At 42.2% G+C, this 17,600-nt stretch overlaps 1 protein-coding gene across 2 annotated transcripts in view; it reads right to left on the reverse strand.

Moving 5' to 3' along the window:
* tle2b (TLE family member 2, transcriptional corepressor b) overlaps window positions 1-17,600 on the reverse strand; it is a 99,179-nt gene that overhangs the window by 69,325 nt on the left and 12,254 nt on the right. For both annotated transcript variants that reach the window (XM_034675507.1, XM_034675517.1), the window contains exons 2-3: window positions 15,576-15,673; window positions 10,961-11,024 (exon numbers count right to left, since the gene is read on the reverse strand). In XM_034675507.1, coding sequence (XP_034531398.1) covers window positions 10,961-11,024; window positions 15,576-15,673 — 162 coding nt within the window. The remainder of the gene's footprint in view (window positions 1-10,960; window positions 11,025-15,575; window positions 15,674-17,600) is intronic.

Here is a 17,600-nt window from a genome sequence, read left to right on the forward strand (position 1 = left end):
TCATGACTTCTGAATTATGGAATAGACACTAGCTTGTGAAAGAGTTAATGCTCTCATCACCCCACCCTGAAATAAACTGTCCCACTGATTTTACAGTGCCTGGTTGTTATGTGGTGCTACCACCAGATGGTGGCTGTGGCGCATCTGAAAGCTGTTTGCTAACCGCCATTAATAACAAGAAAAGAGAAATGCTAACCATCAGTAAATATCAGAGATGAAGACAGCATCAGTGCCAGTTAATATGGTTTTGGTTCTCTGAGATTCCTAACAAGAGAAAAATGCAGCGACTATGCATGTACAGTCTACATGACTGTAGAATGATGAGATGTACTCCACGCAGCTGCGTCACAGTAACACACAATAAGCTTGAGGCAGATGCTAAAATATGCCATGTGGATTTATTCCCTCTATTAGCAGGACCTTGCCTGGTGCTGGTTACAGCTGTAGCCACTCAAATGGACCATTTAAGGGACGGGTGTCCCGCTGGGTGCACTTTTAGTGTCCACATCAGCAACACATGTTAAGGAGTTGTTTGACTTAAGGTCCAAAATAAAGATATTGAACCATTCACTAGATCTGATCCTGTCTCAATGTTAATATAAGATAGAGTACGGTCTAGACCTAATTATGTGAGAAAAGCATCTTGGGATAACATGTGTTGTGACTTGGGGATATATAAATAAAGAGTGACTGATTGATTGAGTTTGTGTAGAAAAAAAAAAAAAAAAAAGCATTAATCTGCAATAAAAATATGCATTCTTTTGTATCACACTCCATATTGCAGGTAGAAATACATGCAATATCAGTTTTTTACAATATCGTTCAGTCCTTGTCGGCATGTTCTCATTTCTTAATAGTTCCCAATGTCTAGAGAATAGTATTACATCTGTCTTGACATTGTTGGGATCAGTGGAGGCTGCTACTTACATTGACATTATACAAAGTACCATAATTTGAAAGGGTTTTTAAGGTGTTGTTACCTTCCTTAAGCTCATACGCAGCAACAAGATGACCTTTCAGTGAACCAACGAGGCTACTTCACAAATTGCATTATGTACATGAGTAAAATGTTTACATAAAAAAAAGATGATAACTTTTTTTGTCATTTTATTGCTGAACCTAAAGGCTTTGTGTGCTTAACTTGTCGACAGACTTAAATGTTTAAACGTTTTGAAAGAAAGGTTTGACTAAGAGTAAATGAGGGCGTAAAATCCCTGGAGTTTTAGAGTTGTTTCACCTGTTTCGTAGCTCGTATCAGTTCAGCAGCCAGGCTACTTAAGATAGAAGAGGTTGCATTGTTTATCTGTATGTGTCTTTCCACTCCTCTGAACATCACTCGTATCTAACATACACTCAGCACTGACATCATCCAGGCAAGACAAAAAGCATTCCAGCATTTTTCATCAATGATCTGCTCTCTCTCTCTCTCTCTCTCTCTCTCTCTCTCTCTCTCTCTCTCTCTCTCTCTCTCTCTCTCTCTCTCTCTCTCTCTCCCTCTCTCTCCCTCCCTCTCTCTGTCTCTTTCTTTCTCAGCTCTGGTGTTTCCCTCCTCTTTCCGCCCCTCCACTCTTCTGGGAGGGTTATTTCTCTCTCTCTCTCTCTCTCTCTCTCTCTCTCTCTCTCTCTCTCTCTCTCTCTCTCTCTCTCTCTCTCTCTCTCTCTCTCTCTCTCTCTCTCTCTCTTCTATGCATTCTGCGAAGAACACTGGCAGACTTTAAAAATGAGCTGTAGGAAGTGGGTCTAATCCAAGGTGATTTATCTAAATGGGACATTCTTGTATGTGTGCGTATGTGAGTGCAAAACTGTACTTGTGCATGTGTGGCTTTACAGCAAGTGTTCATACAGTGTGTGTGTGTGTGTGTGTGTGTGTGTGTACGTGTGTGTGTGTGTGTGTGTGTGTGTGTGTGTGTGCTGCCTACAAGTGTGTGCCAGCAGCTTGTGTTTACTCCTGCATGCATTATTTGTGGGTGCGGGGGTGTGGATGCGCGTTAGAAAACCTTAACAAAAGCATTGTTCGTCGGTGTCTCTGGGGTGAGATTGTCTCTTTCATCTGCCCGCCCACACACACACATACACACACACACACACAGACACACAAATACGGTGGATGTTAAAACATTTATTAGCACACTGCGCTAACCCGCATCAGAGGTTAGTTTAGCAGGCTGACTTCTCCATTGTGTCCTGTCAGCGGGTGATGACTAAATCAGTCACAGTAGACGTTCAGCCTCACTGTGGCTTCTCTTGCTGCGCGTTTCATCAGAAGGAGAGCCGGAGAAACCTCTGGATGGCACTGACCTTGAATCAGAGGGGGCTTTGTATATAAACACATGTGTACTGTGTGTACAGAACGGCAGATCTGATCCATCTTTACTAACACACCCATCCTGTTTGCTCCCCCTGCTTCAGACAGTTCAGACAGGTTTAAGACTCTTAAAACAGTCTCAATCCTTCCCTACATCTGGCCCCCGCTTAAATCCCTCAAGACTACTCCCAGCAAAGTTTAGCTCAGGGAGGAACAGTCTCCTCCTCAGATTCTGCCCTCTGCCTCCATGCTATCCATCATTGGTCTCATTTCTTCTTCTCTTCCTCCTATTCTTGGCTTTTCTCTTCATCTCTTGTCTATTCAACCCCTTATCCCTCTCCTTCAAACTATGGTACACAAAAAATGCACCTTGTTTTTATCATCTTTGATGTGTTTTGTCTTCCTTTCTTTCCTCCCTCTCTTCTCCGATGTCCTTGTTCTTTTTTTTCATGATCTTCCTGCCAATGCCCCTGTGCCCTCTCTCTCTCTCTCTCCCTCATTTTTCTCTTTCATCTCTTGGTTTTGCTCACTCTATCCCCCCCCCCCGCCCCCTCTCTCTCTCTCTCTCTCTCTCTCTCTCTCTCTCTCTCCCTGCCCTCATCTCTGTCTCCACTTCCCTTATTACTCTATCGGCTCCCTTCATTTTTCCTTCTCTCCTCCCTTCCCTTCCTTTTCTCTCTGACCCTCCCTCCTCTCAAGCAGTCTGTGACTGTAATGTTGCTGAGGAGAACACAGTGTGTCAGCCTGAATCAGACGGATGAGCTGGGAGCGGAGTAAGAGGCTGAGAGCACCGCATTAATCCACACACACACAGACACACACACACACACACACACACACACACACACACACACACAGACACACACACACACACACACACACACACACACACACACACACCATCTCTGCCTGAGGGGATGTACAGAACAGACAGCACACACACGCACGCATGCACGCACACACACACACACACACACACACACACACACACACACACACACACACACACACACACACACACACACACACACACACTTCAACATTGACCGTATGGTCAGCATGAGATAAAACACTGAAGCCATGATACAATCCAATGGTACATTAGTTCAAGCTCCAAGATTACAGATAAAGATAATTTGTTATTACCAGAATATGATTTTATGAAACATGATTTCTATCATCTAAAATCAAATTTAGGATGTTTTCTATCAGTGTAAAACATTTAAAAGATGGTTAGTTTACTTGAGACAATTATTCTTTTCATTACAGTGAGACCCCTAAAACAATATTAAACATCACTCCATTCATGCTTCTTCTGCTGCTCTCTCTGGAACAACACTCTGAAAGTTCAGCCTGGTTGTATCAAAGCCCACATCTGAAATCTGTTAGTGGATTTGAAATGAAACAAAATAGTGATTTATTCAGAGTTTCAGGCAGACTGTCTATTGATGTGTTTGTTTCTTGCTATTGTAAAACCTTTTCTATTCATTATTTCCATGCACCCCACACATCACCTGTCAGATCATTTGTTGTCATGATCAGTCAGTAGCTATTGTCCATACAGATTCAACTTCTCTATCTAACCATAAAGGACAAAATTAACAGGAGTGACAGTATGGTCATATTCTTTTAACAAGTTTATTGAGACAGCATTTTGTATCAGTGCTCGAGTCCAAGACAAAAGGTGACAATAAAGTGAATCGTATCGTACTGTATCATAATGAATCAGATCATATGGTATCTAATAACATAACATCATGCCTTATCATAATGCATTGTGTCTTATTCTATTGTATTTTATTGTATTGTATCATATTAAATTGTATTATACAGTAAATCGTACTGTCATATTGTATTGTACAGTACCTTATTGTTTCATATTGTATCATATTGCACCATGTGCTATCCTTTAGTATTGCATCGTATGTTATTGTATGGTATTATATCCTATGGCAGCGTACAACATTGTTTTGTATAGAGCACTCTGATTCCATCAATATGGCTGTTTACTAACAGCAGACCCCTGCAGAGCCTATACCGCAATGAGCGTGTGCACACACACAGACACACACACTCACTCTGACACACACACTCATTCTGACACAGACAACACACATCCCTGGAGAGGCCCCTAATGTAATTCCCAACTGTGAGCTGTCACCCTCCAGTAGTCATGTCTTTTTTAATACTTTATATTAAAGGGTCTGGGTGCTCTATTCCCCTATAAGAGTTCTGTCTTGTGTTTGACAAGAGAAATGAGAGGAAGGCTGCAGAATAGCTAAAACTTTGAAAGTAAAAAGGTTTCTTAAGGCAGAGAATAGATGAAGAAAACCAGGTCAGCAAGTGAACTGAAATATACAGTATATTCAGCGGTGAAACTTGTAGTTATAAAGCCTTACATCTGAGGCCAAAAAGTGTCAAACAGTCCACAACATCTAGCAGGAAGGAGTGAAAGAGTAGTATGACACAAGGTCTATTTGGATTAAAATGTTGACTTTTTGGGTTTCATGATGCAAGACACTTTTATCTCCTCTTCTTTCACTGAGACTGGTGTGTGCTTGTGTAATTTGCGCTTTGCAACATTCTCCCCTCAGGCCATCAGGGGGTGAACACAGCTCTCCAGGCGAGAGTTTTTCTTGCACTTTGTGTAAGCATGTGACCGACACATCTACGCCCTCCGATTAGCCCGGGCTACAATGCAACCTTATTTAAAAATACACAGTGGAATTCCAGGAGAGCAGTGAAATCTGAGAGCCATGAATTATAAATACAACAGGAGGAGAAAAGCAAGACGCCTACAGACACTCTTGGTGTGTGTGACTGCATGTTTGTGTGTTTGCAGTAACCGCAAATGTTACACTCTGTCAGTCTTTCTCTACATATGAGGAAAGAAGAAGTGTAGTGAAGCAGCTGACATGAAACATACACTCCATGCAGGGAAGATGCAGAGTGTGGATCTGCCTACATACAAATACTACATATTCAAACCTGGCTCTACTGCAGCAACCCTCCATCCTTCAAGTGTGAAAAGGAACTTACTCTGCCTACTTTAGAGTTTAAGTTAAACTTTTTTTTGTTCAAAGGTATAAAGAGGTTTGGTTAAGTTTAGGTTGTTAAGGTTTTAATTGGGAATGTGCTTATTTATCAGTTGAACATTGGTGCTGGCTGATATAAGCCCCATTGACAAGCATTGCCCCATCTGCCAAATAAGTGCTATGTACTGATGTCAGTAGCTGATGTTTATCTGCATAAATGTAACGCTGGCAAGCTGGTATAACTAGCGGCTGACTCAGAGGAGAGGTTTTTTTTACAAGCAGAAGACATCACCTCAAATTTGATCTTTATGGCCAAATGAGAAAGAAAGTGTCAGCAGTGTGGGGGTACTGCATTTTCTCAGAGACAGATCACCAACACGCAGTTTGTAAGACATGTTTCATTGGCATTTCAGGAGGTGGGACCATAGACTGCAAAAACAAATGGACGTCCAATTGCTCGGCTCAAAGTGAGGCTTCCACAAATACTGCTCCCCCTGGTGACTGGCTGCAGAGAGAAACTCCGTAGGACCTCAGGACGGTACGCTGTAGGGCGGATCTTGTTACTGTGGAAACACACTATTTCCCTACTGCGCAGACTCTGGCTGCAGAAAATTTAAAAGATGTCTGCGTTCTGAAACGGGATATTTTGGCTTCAAAACTGTACAATGGGAAAAGGCGGAGCAACGCTGTCCATTATATATACAGTCTATGGGTGGGACTAGCAACAGTTCAAATATGTCAAGTCTCAACCTTTGAAAGACAGACATGAAGAATTACAATGCAAACACTTTGAAATATGCTAACAACAAAATGTTTTGTTTTTGACATCAGCATGGATATTGGCCCTGATTTTCATTATCAGTGCATCTCTAGTTTTAAAAAGCCACTTCGTCAAGTTTGGGGAAACTGGGTTAAAAGACGAACTTTAACTTTTTGTAAGTGAGCAAAGAGTTACCTCCCAAGTCAAAACCCATCATTTTGTTGATCCTTCAAACCACCAGGACCTCCACTGGCACATACTCAGGTTCTACAACAAGTCAACGCATTGCCTGTTCACTTTTTCAGCTAGTGGTCATTGTCACTTAACCACAAACTGACATGTTAAACTGTTTATTCTGCTTTTCTCCTCTGAGAGACAGTCTTGCTGAATAATCACTGAAACTTGCTCTGCGCATCGACGTGTCTTCTTGGGTGTTAAAGCGTAAAAGCTCACTAAAAACTCTGAATGCATCACCCTGTATAACCAAAATTTGTACTTTCCAACCCCTCACCCGAGTATTTAAAGAGCTTAAACGTGATGAATAGTAAAGGCTGGAGCAGTGCAGCGTGGTGAGCAGAGCCCCAGCCTGTGGAAACAGGCCTCAGTGTGGATGACAGGCCTAACGAGCTAAATATAGCCTTCTGGGTTATCTCCTCTGTGGGCGCAGCGAGTCCGTTGTTGCTTCACATTATTTACGTGTCTGTGCGTGCACCCTCTCCCTCTCTTTTCCTCTCTATCTCTCTTTCTTTCATTTCACGCCCCCCCACACAAACACATCACTATCTCCTCCTCTTGCACTCTGTGTTGCATACTCTCTTTTCTCTCTCTCTTCATTTCATCCCTTCCCAGCTTTTTTTTTCACCCTCCATCTCTCCTTTCTGCAATTCTGTCCCCTGATATCTCTCTCTCATTTCGTCTCATTTTTTCACTCTCTCTTTCCCTCTGTATCTCTCTCCTGCCTCTATCACTCTCTCCCTCTTCTCTTTTATTCTCTTTATCTCTGCCTCCGTTTGTATCCTTCCCTCCCTCTCTCAGCAGCTCCCTGTTTTTTTTCAGTCTGACACTCTGAGCCTTTTTTTCTCTCAAGCTATCTTTCCCTTTGAGCCTCTCTTTCACTCCCCTCCCTCTCATTTTCTCTCCCTCTTTCCCTCCCTCTCATTTTGGAGCCATGTCTATGAAGTAGCATGGCACTCTGTTCACCAGCACAAGGAGCCCTAGTTCAAACACTGTAGCCTGGAGAGCTAACCCTCTGCTAACCTATATGAATATGTCACATGCGTTTATAGCTTTCTAACCCTCTACCATATGGAGCTGCTGCAGTCGAGCGTTGAACTGACTTATAGCAGAGGGTACTCTCGTGCTTGTGTTCTCTGTCTCTCTCTGTTTGGGATCACTCAGTGGTCACAAAGGCCGTGACACTTAATATGCACAAAGTTCGATCAAATGTCATGCACTGCCCTCGTCTTAGAGAGGAACTACATCTATGCTGGCATGCCACCACTCCCATTGTGTAAGACTAGGTGGCAAGGATTTACAGTGGAGAAGGTGGATGTTTGTGTGTGCTGTTTTTTCCACACTGTAATTCAGTGAGACCACAGCTAAAACCAGGGAGTGCCTGAGATTAGGGCAGTGGGTGTTTTAAACTCTGTGGTTCTCTGGAGCAATTTCTTTGTGGGTGTTCTGCACTATATCATATTTGTGTGCACGTTTCTTCTTGTTCTTTTTAACCACTTAGAAAAACATATTGAGGATATTTTTAATGAAATGAGGTCAGATTGACAAGTCTTATTGTTTGTAAGGACCTGTTATGGATCTGTTTGAGTAATTCAAGAACCTAAACAAACCTCAAAACGTTTTTGGCTTTGCAATTGTATGCAGTTTACTTGTTCTAATGCAGTTTGAGATTTTACTTTAAATCTGCATTGTGTTTATTCAACGACAAAATAACAATCTGCCTTTTACTGGGATGTAAGTGCCCCTTGGAGATTAAGTTTTGGCCTTTAAGTCATTTTAGAGGGAATAACTGGTCATTTTAAAGTGATTTTATGTCATTTTGTACACAAACGCTAGAGTCAGCGATGACAACTGATGGACAAATAGCACACTGAATTTACCTCTCCTACCAAGGAGCCCTTCAGGCAGTTGCTATGAAGATATCATCATAAGGTGACCAAATTAGTAGAAAGGGACTCCTAGCCTAAAAACAATAGAAACATCTCTTGGTGAAGTTAACGGCTTGCCTTTTATTTTCCTTAGCCAATAAAATGTTCATATTAATGTCTCAGTGTACAGTAGCACTAGAATAGGAGAGCCTTACAGTCAACAACTGTCAGTTACAAAGCAACAATTACCTGAGCTGTGACAGCTTACATTAGCTACATACGCAAACAATCAAGTGAGCCCGACTGAGTCATTCATGAACACTTTTCTTTTTATGTTAATGTTCAAACTTCACCTCCTTTCCTACATCTGCTCTCTGTTTCACTCCTCACTCAGTTCAACTGGTGGTCATGACGCGCCTTGAAATGTTCTGCCAACTTAAAATAACAAAGGAGGTATTAATCCCACTTTGTTCTTGTTTAAAGCATGACTTGTTAGTATCAAGATGCAGACCTGACAACTCAGCTTCACTTAGTGTAACCTAATATTCAGGCTGCACAATGTTAACCCTGTGATTTTTGACAGTTTTTCATTGTAGGGAGTCCTATAGGAGCCAATGGGTGGGGTTTCGAGTGGGTCCTTGGGAAATAAAAAATGTGGGTCCCTAAAAAATTCCCTAAAAATGTTTGTTTCTTGAGAAAAAGTAGTGATTAAAGCTAGGGTTGGTAGTCAGATTTAGATACACTTTTTGTTATACTGGTTAAAATGATCTTTATGTCCTGATGGCAATCAATACATAATGTGTTTTTAAAAAGAGCGGGGGAAAAAAAGCCGCTATCTACAACCAGAGTAAACCTGGGAAAACACCAACCAATCCCTGCCATCAGGAGCCAAATTATGAAGCCAATCAAATCCTGTCGTGCCGTTCTGCTCGCCTCCTGCGCGCACATTTCATGTTTGTTTGTGTTTTTAACTTTCAATATGATAATGTTTTGGTGTTTTCTTACCACTGAGTGAGACATGAGTTGAAGTAATGCAAAAGGACTGAGGAGCGGTTTTGAGTCAGTCACAACCATATTGTCGCGAGGCAGCAGCACTCGGGCATGTGAGCGGGGGCGTTGTTTTGGAGGAGCTCCGAGGGGAGGGGGAGGGGTTAGGGTTAGACGGAGTCCTGAGGAAACATTCAAATTCATGCTAGATTTCCGTGACTACCAACCCTAGCTTTAACTGATATTTGATTTTGGTATGTCATGGTATGATTATAATTAACAGGTATATTTACATTTGTACAAAAAGTATCTAAAGCTAAAGAAATTAAAGAATAATATATTTTTCCTTTGTGGCATTTACTGCTTACTTGCAAAAAAAATAAATTGCAACAATACATGGGGACTTTGTAACAGCGATAGGATTATGCTTTGTTTATGTTACCACAACACGGCCCCTAGATGGTTAGGGCTCTGCTTCCCAAAGATGTGGTGTGTTCCTGGGTATTATCCTGGTATTATCTCTGTCATCTCCAGTAAAACTTTACAAAGTACCTTGTGTGAAGCAATTACAAGTAATATATGCAAAAGTGATACCTTTCAAAGAAATACTGCCATTTCAATAGTTTTGATGTCATCATAAGGAATTAATAAATTGATGGTTATAACAACAGAGATAGTATAAGCTGTGGAGATCTATAATGGAAGGTCCTCATAAGAACAGAAGTACAAGAGAGTGTGTGTTTACGTGTAGAATGAATGAATAATTGTGTGTGCTGTTCCTCCAGTGTGTTTTTGTTGTGTGTTTTTATCTGTTTATCTTCTGCCTGTCTTTCTGTGTGCTCCTATATCCATTTGTCTGTTTCCCTGTCTGCCTGCTTGCTTTTCTCTCTCACTCCATCTATTTGACAGTCTATCTGTGTCTTTTCCCCTCTCTCTCTCTCTCTCTCTCTCTCTCTCTCTCTCTCTCTCTCTCTCTCTCTCTCTCTCTCTCTCCCTCTCTCTCTCTCTCCCTCTCTCTCTCTCTCCCTCCCTCTCTCTCCCTGTCTATCCATCTGGTTGTCTATCTAGCTTACGGCCCTGATCCTGCCCGCTCTCCCAGGTTTATGAAATGCGAGCAGCTTAGCAGATGGTGCATATCGTATTCTGGTCGGCTCTGTGTGGGTTTTGTACCACAGACGAAGGCTTACGATACATGTGAGCCTTTAGTCACACAGACACACCGACACAGAGGGAGCTCAGGCTGTTAGCGCACGAGAGACAACAGAGAGATGAAGAGGAGACAGAGAAACAGACTGAGTGAGATAGAAAGACTGAGGTTGGAGGAAAAAAGAGGGCAGATATGTGAAAGAGAATAGTATGTTTTATAGCAAGGTATGGGTGAGAAAGATAAACACAACGACAAAAATGTAACAGGGATTTAGTCATGGTTTGTACAACTTGTGGAAATTTACAGCAGTAGTCCATAACTAAAGCTACTGTATCATTAAACAGCAAATAACAAGATTTTCTTAAGGTATGAGTGATTAAAAACTGTCATATGATAGTGTTATGTAAAGGACACAGGGTGTTGACACTTCTATATGATTGAAAAGCAAACTGGTTGTACGTTTTTTAAATGTGAAATATCCCAGTTGTGGTTCTAAAAGTTCAATCAGAGAAGTGTTAGAGATGAATTCCCCCTTATTGTAATCCTTATGAAGAAACACGTAAGACTCTTCTCAGATTCCCAGACACATTGTACAGCTGTGGTAAAATATCTGACGGGACTCACCATGATGTAGTGCCTCTGCATCTCAGTCTTCTCACTCGCCAGCTTCTCACACTCCAGCTTCAGGCTGCACAAGGACGAAAAAGGACACACAGCCCTTGGATTAAATGGTGTATTTGCATCTGACTGAAATGAATTATAATTTCCACAGGGCTTGGATTTTGCAGAGGTCAAACAAAGTTTAAGGCTGCTTGAGGAAACCCAAAAAATATTCTTTGCCACACAGTCAGGGTAGCTATTACTGCTGAGAGTGGCACTTTAAGATATCACCTTCATGGTAACAGCTGTACGCAGGGTGTGTCTTATTCCCCCTGCAATTCATCACATCTTCATGTGCGGGAATGAGTCTAGTTATATACATGTACACTAAGAGAGTTCTGCAGCTGGGCCAATAGAGACCTCACAAACTTCACATCAACACTGTGGCATTTTGTCCTGCTAAGTTGTACAGGTTTGGTTATTTATTGATTCTTTCACTTAAGTATACAGACATACTGAATGTTTTTCAATACAAGCTTCTTAAAAGGCGATACAAAGCATACATTATTTACTTTATTCATGTTCTGACCTTACTTTCACTTTCTAGTTGAGCTGGATGAGCGTTAATAAGTTTACCAACAACCCATCAGAGCAGTACTTACAATAAGTTAAGCTGTCATTGATACACATCAGATGGTTTACTACTACAACAAGCTCTGATGCCGTGCAGGTAGCAGTTAGTAATGTTGTTGTGTTATTGCTGCCAGGTCTGTAAACATTAAATAAAGTGTACTCAACAGCGTGTGTACAGTAGTGCATTTAATAGATATTTGACAATGCTTGCATCTATGCGTGCGCATGTGTCCAGGGCTCCGCTAGTCCACTGCCCAGCATTAAAGTGGTGTTGCTGTATCTCAGCAGGCTGCTCAGTCTGCCCACTGAGTTGTGAGCAAGAGGCTGGATGTTTTAACCTACAACAGTTTTTCTCTCTGAGCCAAAGTCACTTCTGGTCAGTTGTAAATCAATGTGATCATCAGTGACCTTAAAATGGAAACACAAAAATGCACAAAATGGAAAGTGACATAAATTGCATTTTATTTTGTTTTATATGCTGGAAACTAAAATATGTAATCTACATATTCTGATGAAAGAGTCAGTTGCAGGGGTATGTTGCACATCACCAGAGATGATTCTTAGTAGTGTGCTCGGCCCAAGTTCCAAATATGTTAAAAATATGTGTATAAAAAGGCAGAAAATTTCAAATTCCAAGTTAAAGCTGCTGTTGGTAGGAATGATTTTTAAAAAAAGGTGTAATTTTTTTCTGCTGGGTTTGGAGAAAAGGTCATAATACCCATCGGTACTCATCGGTAAGTGAAGTAATTTGAGATTATGGCAAAATCTCTGTGTTTTCCAATGACTTCATATGTGTTGTAATTTTATTATTCCCCTTTTTCCTGTTATCACGGACCAATCAGAGCTACTCCCGACCAAGCGGCAACCTCCGGTCTAAAAATATGAGTCAATGCAGAAGTGTTAGAAGCTGCAGTTCATCGAGGATCCGCTTGAGGCTGGCTCCGGAAGTACCGGAAGTCACAAACACATGAATGGGAAAAAGCCGATCTTTGCAGCATTAATAAACACGTTTACAGCCTGGTACAAAAGACGAGTGTAGTCTGAATAGCTAATTTCTCGATGTCCTCTCACTGTGAGGGGGGTGAATTTTTTTCTAATTCGGCAATTTCGAAGTTATTGAGATTACTAGTCTTCCAATGAGAGGCTCAGCTGCCTGCAGGAACACTGCAGCTGTTGGCTAGGAGGCTCAAAGCCCGCCTCTTTACGTCACACTGGCTCGACAGAAGCAATATGGCTGCCGCTCCCGATTGGCTTCAAAACAGCGTTCAGAAACAGATGGGTGACGTCACGGATACTACGTCCATATTTTTTACAGCCTATGCTCCCGACCCTCCATTGGCCCCACTATGTCGCCCTGATTGGCTGGGAAGCCACTACTTCCTCATAGAACGCACACAACGATCTTTTGTGGAAGGGGTTACGGGTGGTGAGAGGAAATCTGATGGGGAGTGTTAACATTCGAAATCTCTCTCTGAACCGATGTTTATATCACGACTTCCAACCGCAGCTTTAAGGAGGACAAAAAAAACTCCCCCCAACAGCGGCAGCCGCACCCCTTGGAAGTTCAGTAAATTGTATTTTCTATATAGCGCCAGATCACAGCAGAAATTATTCAGGGTTACCTCTCTTATAGATCAGGTCTCAAACTTGTTCTTTTATTAAACAGACTAAATATCCTTATGTTATTCATCTTATTTACATGACAGGATGTCACTATGCTCATCTGCTCTCTGTATCGCATGGCCCCGATGCGCACACAGACACACAAACACGTGTGCTCAAATACACACATCACAGCACAATGATACGATAGATGTTTTTTCAAGACAAAAACGAGACTATGACGAGCTTAAGTGCATCACTGATAATACAAACTCTGATGAAAACTTAAGAGGGACCATCGGACATTAAGAATTCATATTTTCCCCGCTGTGCGTCTAATCTTAAGAAATTAAAGTGATGCATTCCTGTGACTGGCTGAGTTATTTTCTGAGGGGCTCAGTGTTAGCTTGGTCTCTACCTGCAGCAGGTGTGCTGTGTGAACCAGTCTCCTCTACATTGAGGATTTTTACGCATTTTGGGACAAAGACACCGGGGGACGTCTGTTTAATATTTGACTTTTCACGTTTTTGCCGCTCTCATCGGAAAAAGCTCTGCAACTACAGCTTGATTTAATCCAGTTTGGCGAAACATCAGACACATTTAGTAAGTTTGGATCGACTCCTTGGCATCAAAGAGTGCCGGGATGGGACGCGTGAGGGGATTGGTTCCTGAATAGTTGGACCAAGCTTTCAGCTGTATTGTGACTCTGCTCTTGTGTTACCTTTTGAATGGAACTTGTACATAACAAACACTCTGAATTGGCCCAGTACCGATACACAAAAGCCTTTGTTTATTGTGATTTAAGCCCATTTAAGTAGTTTAATGTTAGTGTGTTGTCCTCCTTGACTTTGAATTTGAGATGAGCTGCTTTTTTTATAGTTTCTGAAAATTCATCAAAGTGTAATGGCAAAAGCAATAAACAGAAATGGAAGAATTTTAGGGGAGATGAAAAACATTTGGAAATGTCTGTACCCAAAAAAACACACTGTTAAAAGGACTCCTGAAGTACATTATTATTATTGGGGGCAGCAGTAGCTGCCAATAGGGACTTGGCTTGGGAACTGAAGGGTTGCCGGTTTGAGTCCCAGTATGGATGAAGTTTGGCAAGTGAACTGGTGGCTGGAGAGGCGCTGGTTCACCTGCCTGGGCACTGCCAAGGTGCCCTTGAGCAAGGCACCAAACCCCCAACTGCTCGGGGTGCGCTGGTTGATGGCAGTATCCTCACTCTGACATCTCTCCCTAAGCATGTTCACTGCATGTGTGTGCATTGTATGTATATACCAAAAAAACTGTATGTGTAGCATGTCCAAAAATAGCACGAGTGAAAAAATTGAATTTAATAATGTACCTTTCTACCTTCTTATTGAAATGAATTTATGCATTATTTGTTTGCCTAACTACTTTAAATGTCTACCTGTATCAAAAGCTGCTCACACATAGCAATTCTGCCACAGTGCTGGAGCTAAGCTTCACTGTCATCACACCTTAAAGATCTCTGCAACGGCCTAACACTGGTGTCCCAGTTTAAGACTTTACATTGTGTGCATTGCAAAAGGGCGTGACACACGGCATGTCAACACACAGCATGTACACACATACACAGCGCTGTTCCACCCTGCCGTTGCAACCGTCTTCCCCCAACTCTGCCTTTCTCGACTTCCATTACACCACCATTACAACTCTGTGTGTTTCACAATGCAGACCACACGCAACAGGGGCATAAATATCAAGTCTTGATTTAACAATATGTAGGTGAAGTGAGTTAAAAGTTAGATTTTTCACAAGGGGTGCAACTCATCATCAGTATGCAACATTTTGTACATTCAAGTGAGAATTCAGGAAGAATGTCTTGGGGCCACTAATAGATCTGAGAACTGCGTATCATTTCCCTGTGCCTTCTGCTCTGTAACTGCGTGTGGCTATTAGTGCTGCTATCTGTAAAGTAGACATTTGGTGTAAACGTAAAAGTAAAAGTTTTGATGTATTTAACCCTTTCAGTGAGTTTTGTGAATTAGTCTTTTTGTGCCATTGCCACAGGTTCAGCAGGCACAAAAGTCCATATAATCCTTTAGTGTAAAGAGATTAAAGGACAGCATTTGCACACTGTCTTTATTGGGTAATACATTGATACATTTAAAAACTCAACACCTACTTCTACAAAAATGACTTACAGTAATGTGTTGAGAAATTGCAGAGAAGATGAGTTATCAAAAAGTTGTAAAGAGTAATTACACAGTTCACATCAGTGTTTCTGGTTTGAAAGCAAATGGACTACAGCAACAGTAGAAATGTATGATGTGCCTTATATTCAGCACCATGTTACATACATGCTTGTATGCATGGTATGTGTATGCATGCTTGCACAATGCATGTGTCATGCTCTGTAATATAATAGTCTGTTTACCTGTGATACTGAGCCTGGAGGAACTGGAATTCCTCCTTGATTCGATCCAGGGTTTCCAGGACTGTGAACTTAAAAGACTGACCAGGCTGTAAGGGGACCTGCACAGGGAAAAGAAAGAGGCAAGAGAAAGGATGAAACATGGGCACAGAGATGTGTGTGTGTGTGTGTGTGTGTGTGTGTGTGTGTGTGTGTGTGTGTGTGTGTGTGTGTGTGTGTGTGTGTGTGTGTGTGCGTGTGCGTGTGTTCCTGCTTGAGAAAAGACAGTGTATTGTAAGAGCACCCGCTTGTTGTCAACATTTCAGTGTGTGTACATGCAAGCAATGTGCGCATGTGTGCGTGTGTGTGTATGTGTGTGCGTTTTTTGTGTGTGTGTGTCAGGGAGCAAAGCGAGGGGAGAAAAAAGCCAAGATGAAAGTGAGAGGGAAGGTCACTTCCCCTTCCCACACATCATAAAGTCGTGTCCTCTCTCTCTCTCTCTCTCTCTCTCTCTCTCTCTCTCTCTCTCTCTCTCTCTCTGTTCTCCTCCTCCTCTAATGACTGCCTCCTTTCCTCCTCTGCCCCATCCTTTCTTCCTCTCCTCTCCTCTCCCTCTCTTCCACATTAGCATCCTCTCCACTCTGCCAGGTTGCTAATGTATTCCAGCCTACAAAGAGCTGAGAAGGGAGGAAACGTCAAATGAATAACTTATGTGGAATCACGGCAGCGTCTCTCACCTGCTAAAAGCTAAAGAAGGCCCAACAAAACAAGCAGCTCCCTGGGGTCCACCACCACCCACGATCTCCCTGTGTCTAGTTAAAGCACATTCGACATCCCTCTTCCTTCTCTGTGGTCCTCAAAAAGTTTTAGAAACAAGGGTGCTGTCGATGTTTTTGGATATTGTAGTAGTTTATGTCTGTAGTGGGAATAATCTACAGTAGAAAAAAAATGTGTTGTGAATTTTTGGGGGAGATTTTGACGCAAGGTGACGCCTTGGTTTCTGAATTCTTCTCCTTTTTCTCTCCCATTTTTGATTGTTTGGTTTACCCTGAAACATGCATCTCCCGCTGATACCCCGGGGAGGTTTCAGACTGCCAGATGTCTCTGACACTTCTTCCTAGGCACTTCTTCTCACCTGTCAGAAATCAGCCGCAACAGGAGTATTGAGGTTCACACTATCCTGCCTGGATCCCCTTCCCTCCCTCCCTCCCTCCCTCCCTCCCTCCCCCTGCAAGAGTGCTCTGATGCTGCTGGTGCACAGAACAAGGACATCTCGCGGCCATCACACCCTGCAAATGATGCATGAAGTTTACATGAGTGCAACCAGTCAAACCGACATGCTAAACCACTGAAACTTCATCTCCAAAGTGATGGCTGACAACCTACACATATCTTTTGAACCTAAGAAAAGTAATGTTTTCTGGTGTCATTTACATGATTTTGGCTACTGTGATCCTCAAAATTAAGTTTGCTTTTAATTTAGATTGATCTCTGATAAACAGCAAAGACCAGAAATGCAGCTTTTTATACAGAGATTTCTCAAACAAGGAGAAGTATTTGACAAGAAATGCTAACAAGTTTTAATCAAGCACCTTAAGTCACTTAACATATGGAGTTTGTCTTTTATAATAAGCTGTTTAACCACCAAAACCAACAAGGGATCCACCCATCTGCCCATCTGCCATTCTATTTTCCCATCCATCCACCCATCCACTCTATCCACGTAAACTGATGGATGCTGCAGGGTGGCTATCAGCCCACAGCTACGGCTAAAAGATTGGCGGTTTCAGTGGCAGGGTTTCATTAGTCTAGACAAGCACAATTCAATTAGATTTCAATTAGTCCAACGGTGGAGGTCAGAGACGCGGTGGGTTCCCCGGTAATTAATCCACGAGCCGAGCCGAGCTAAACTGAGCTGAGGCAAGCATAGCAGGGACATCTAGATGGCTGGATGGGCAGAGCACACAAACCATCTCAGTGTATGTGTGTGTGTGTGCATTGGAGGAAGAGGGGGGGTGTGTGTGTGTGGGATGGATGGGATGGGTGGGT

The sequence above is a fragment of the Notolabrus celidotus genome, chromosome 2 (genome assembly GCF_009762535.1).
Source record: "Notolabrus celidotus isolate fNotCel1 chromosome 2, fNotCel1.pri, whole genome shotgun sequence".
Taxonomy (NCBI): Eukaryota; Metazoa; Chordata; class Actinopteri; order Labriformes; family Labridae; genus Notolabrus; species Notolabrus celidotus.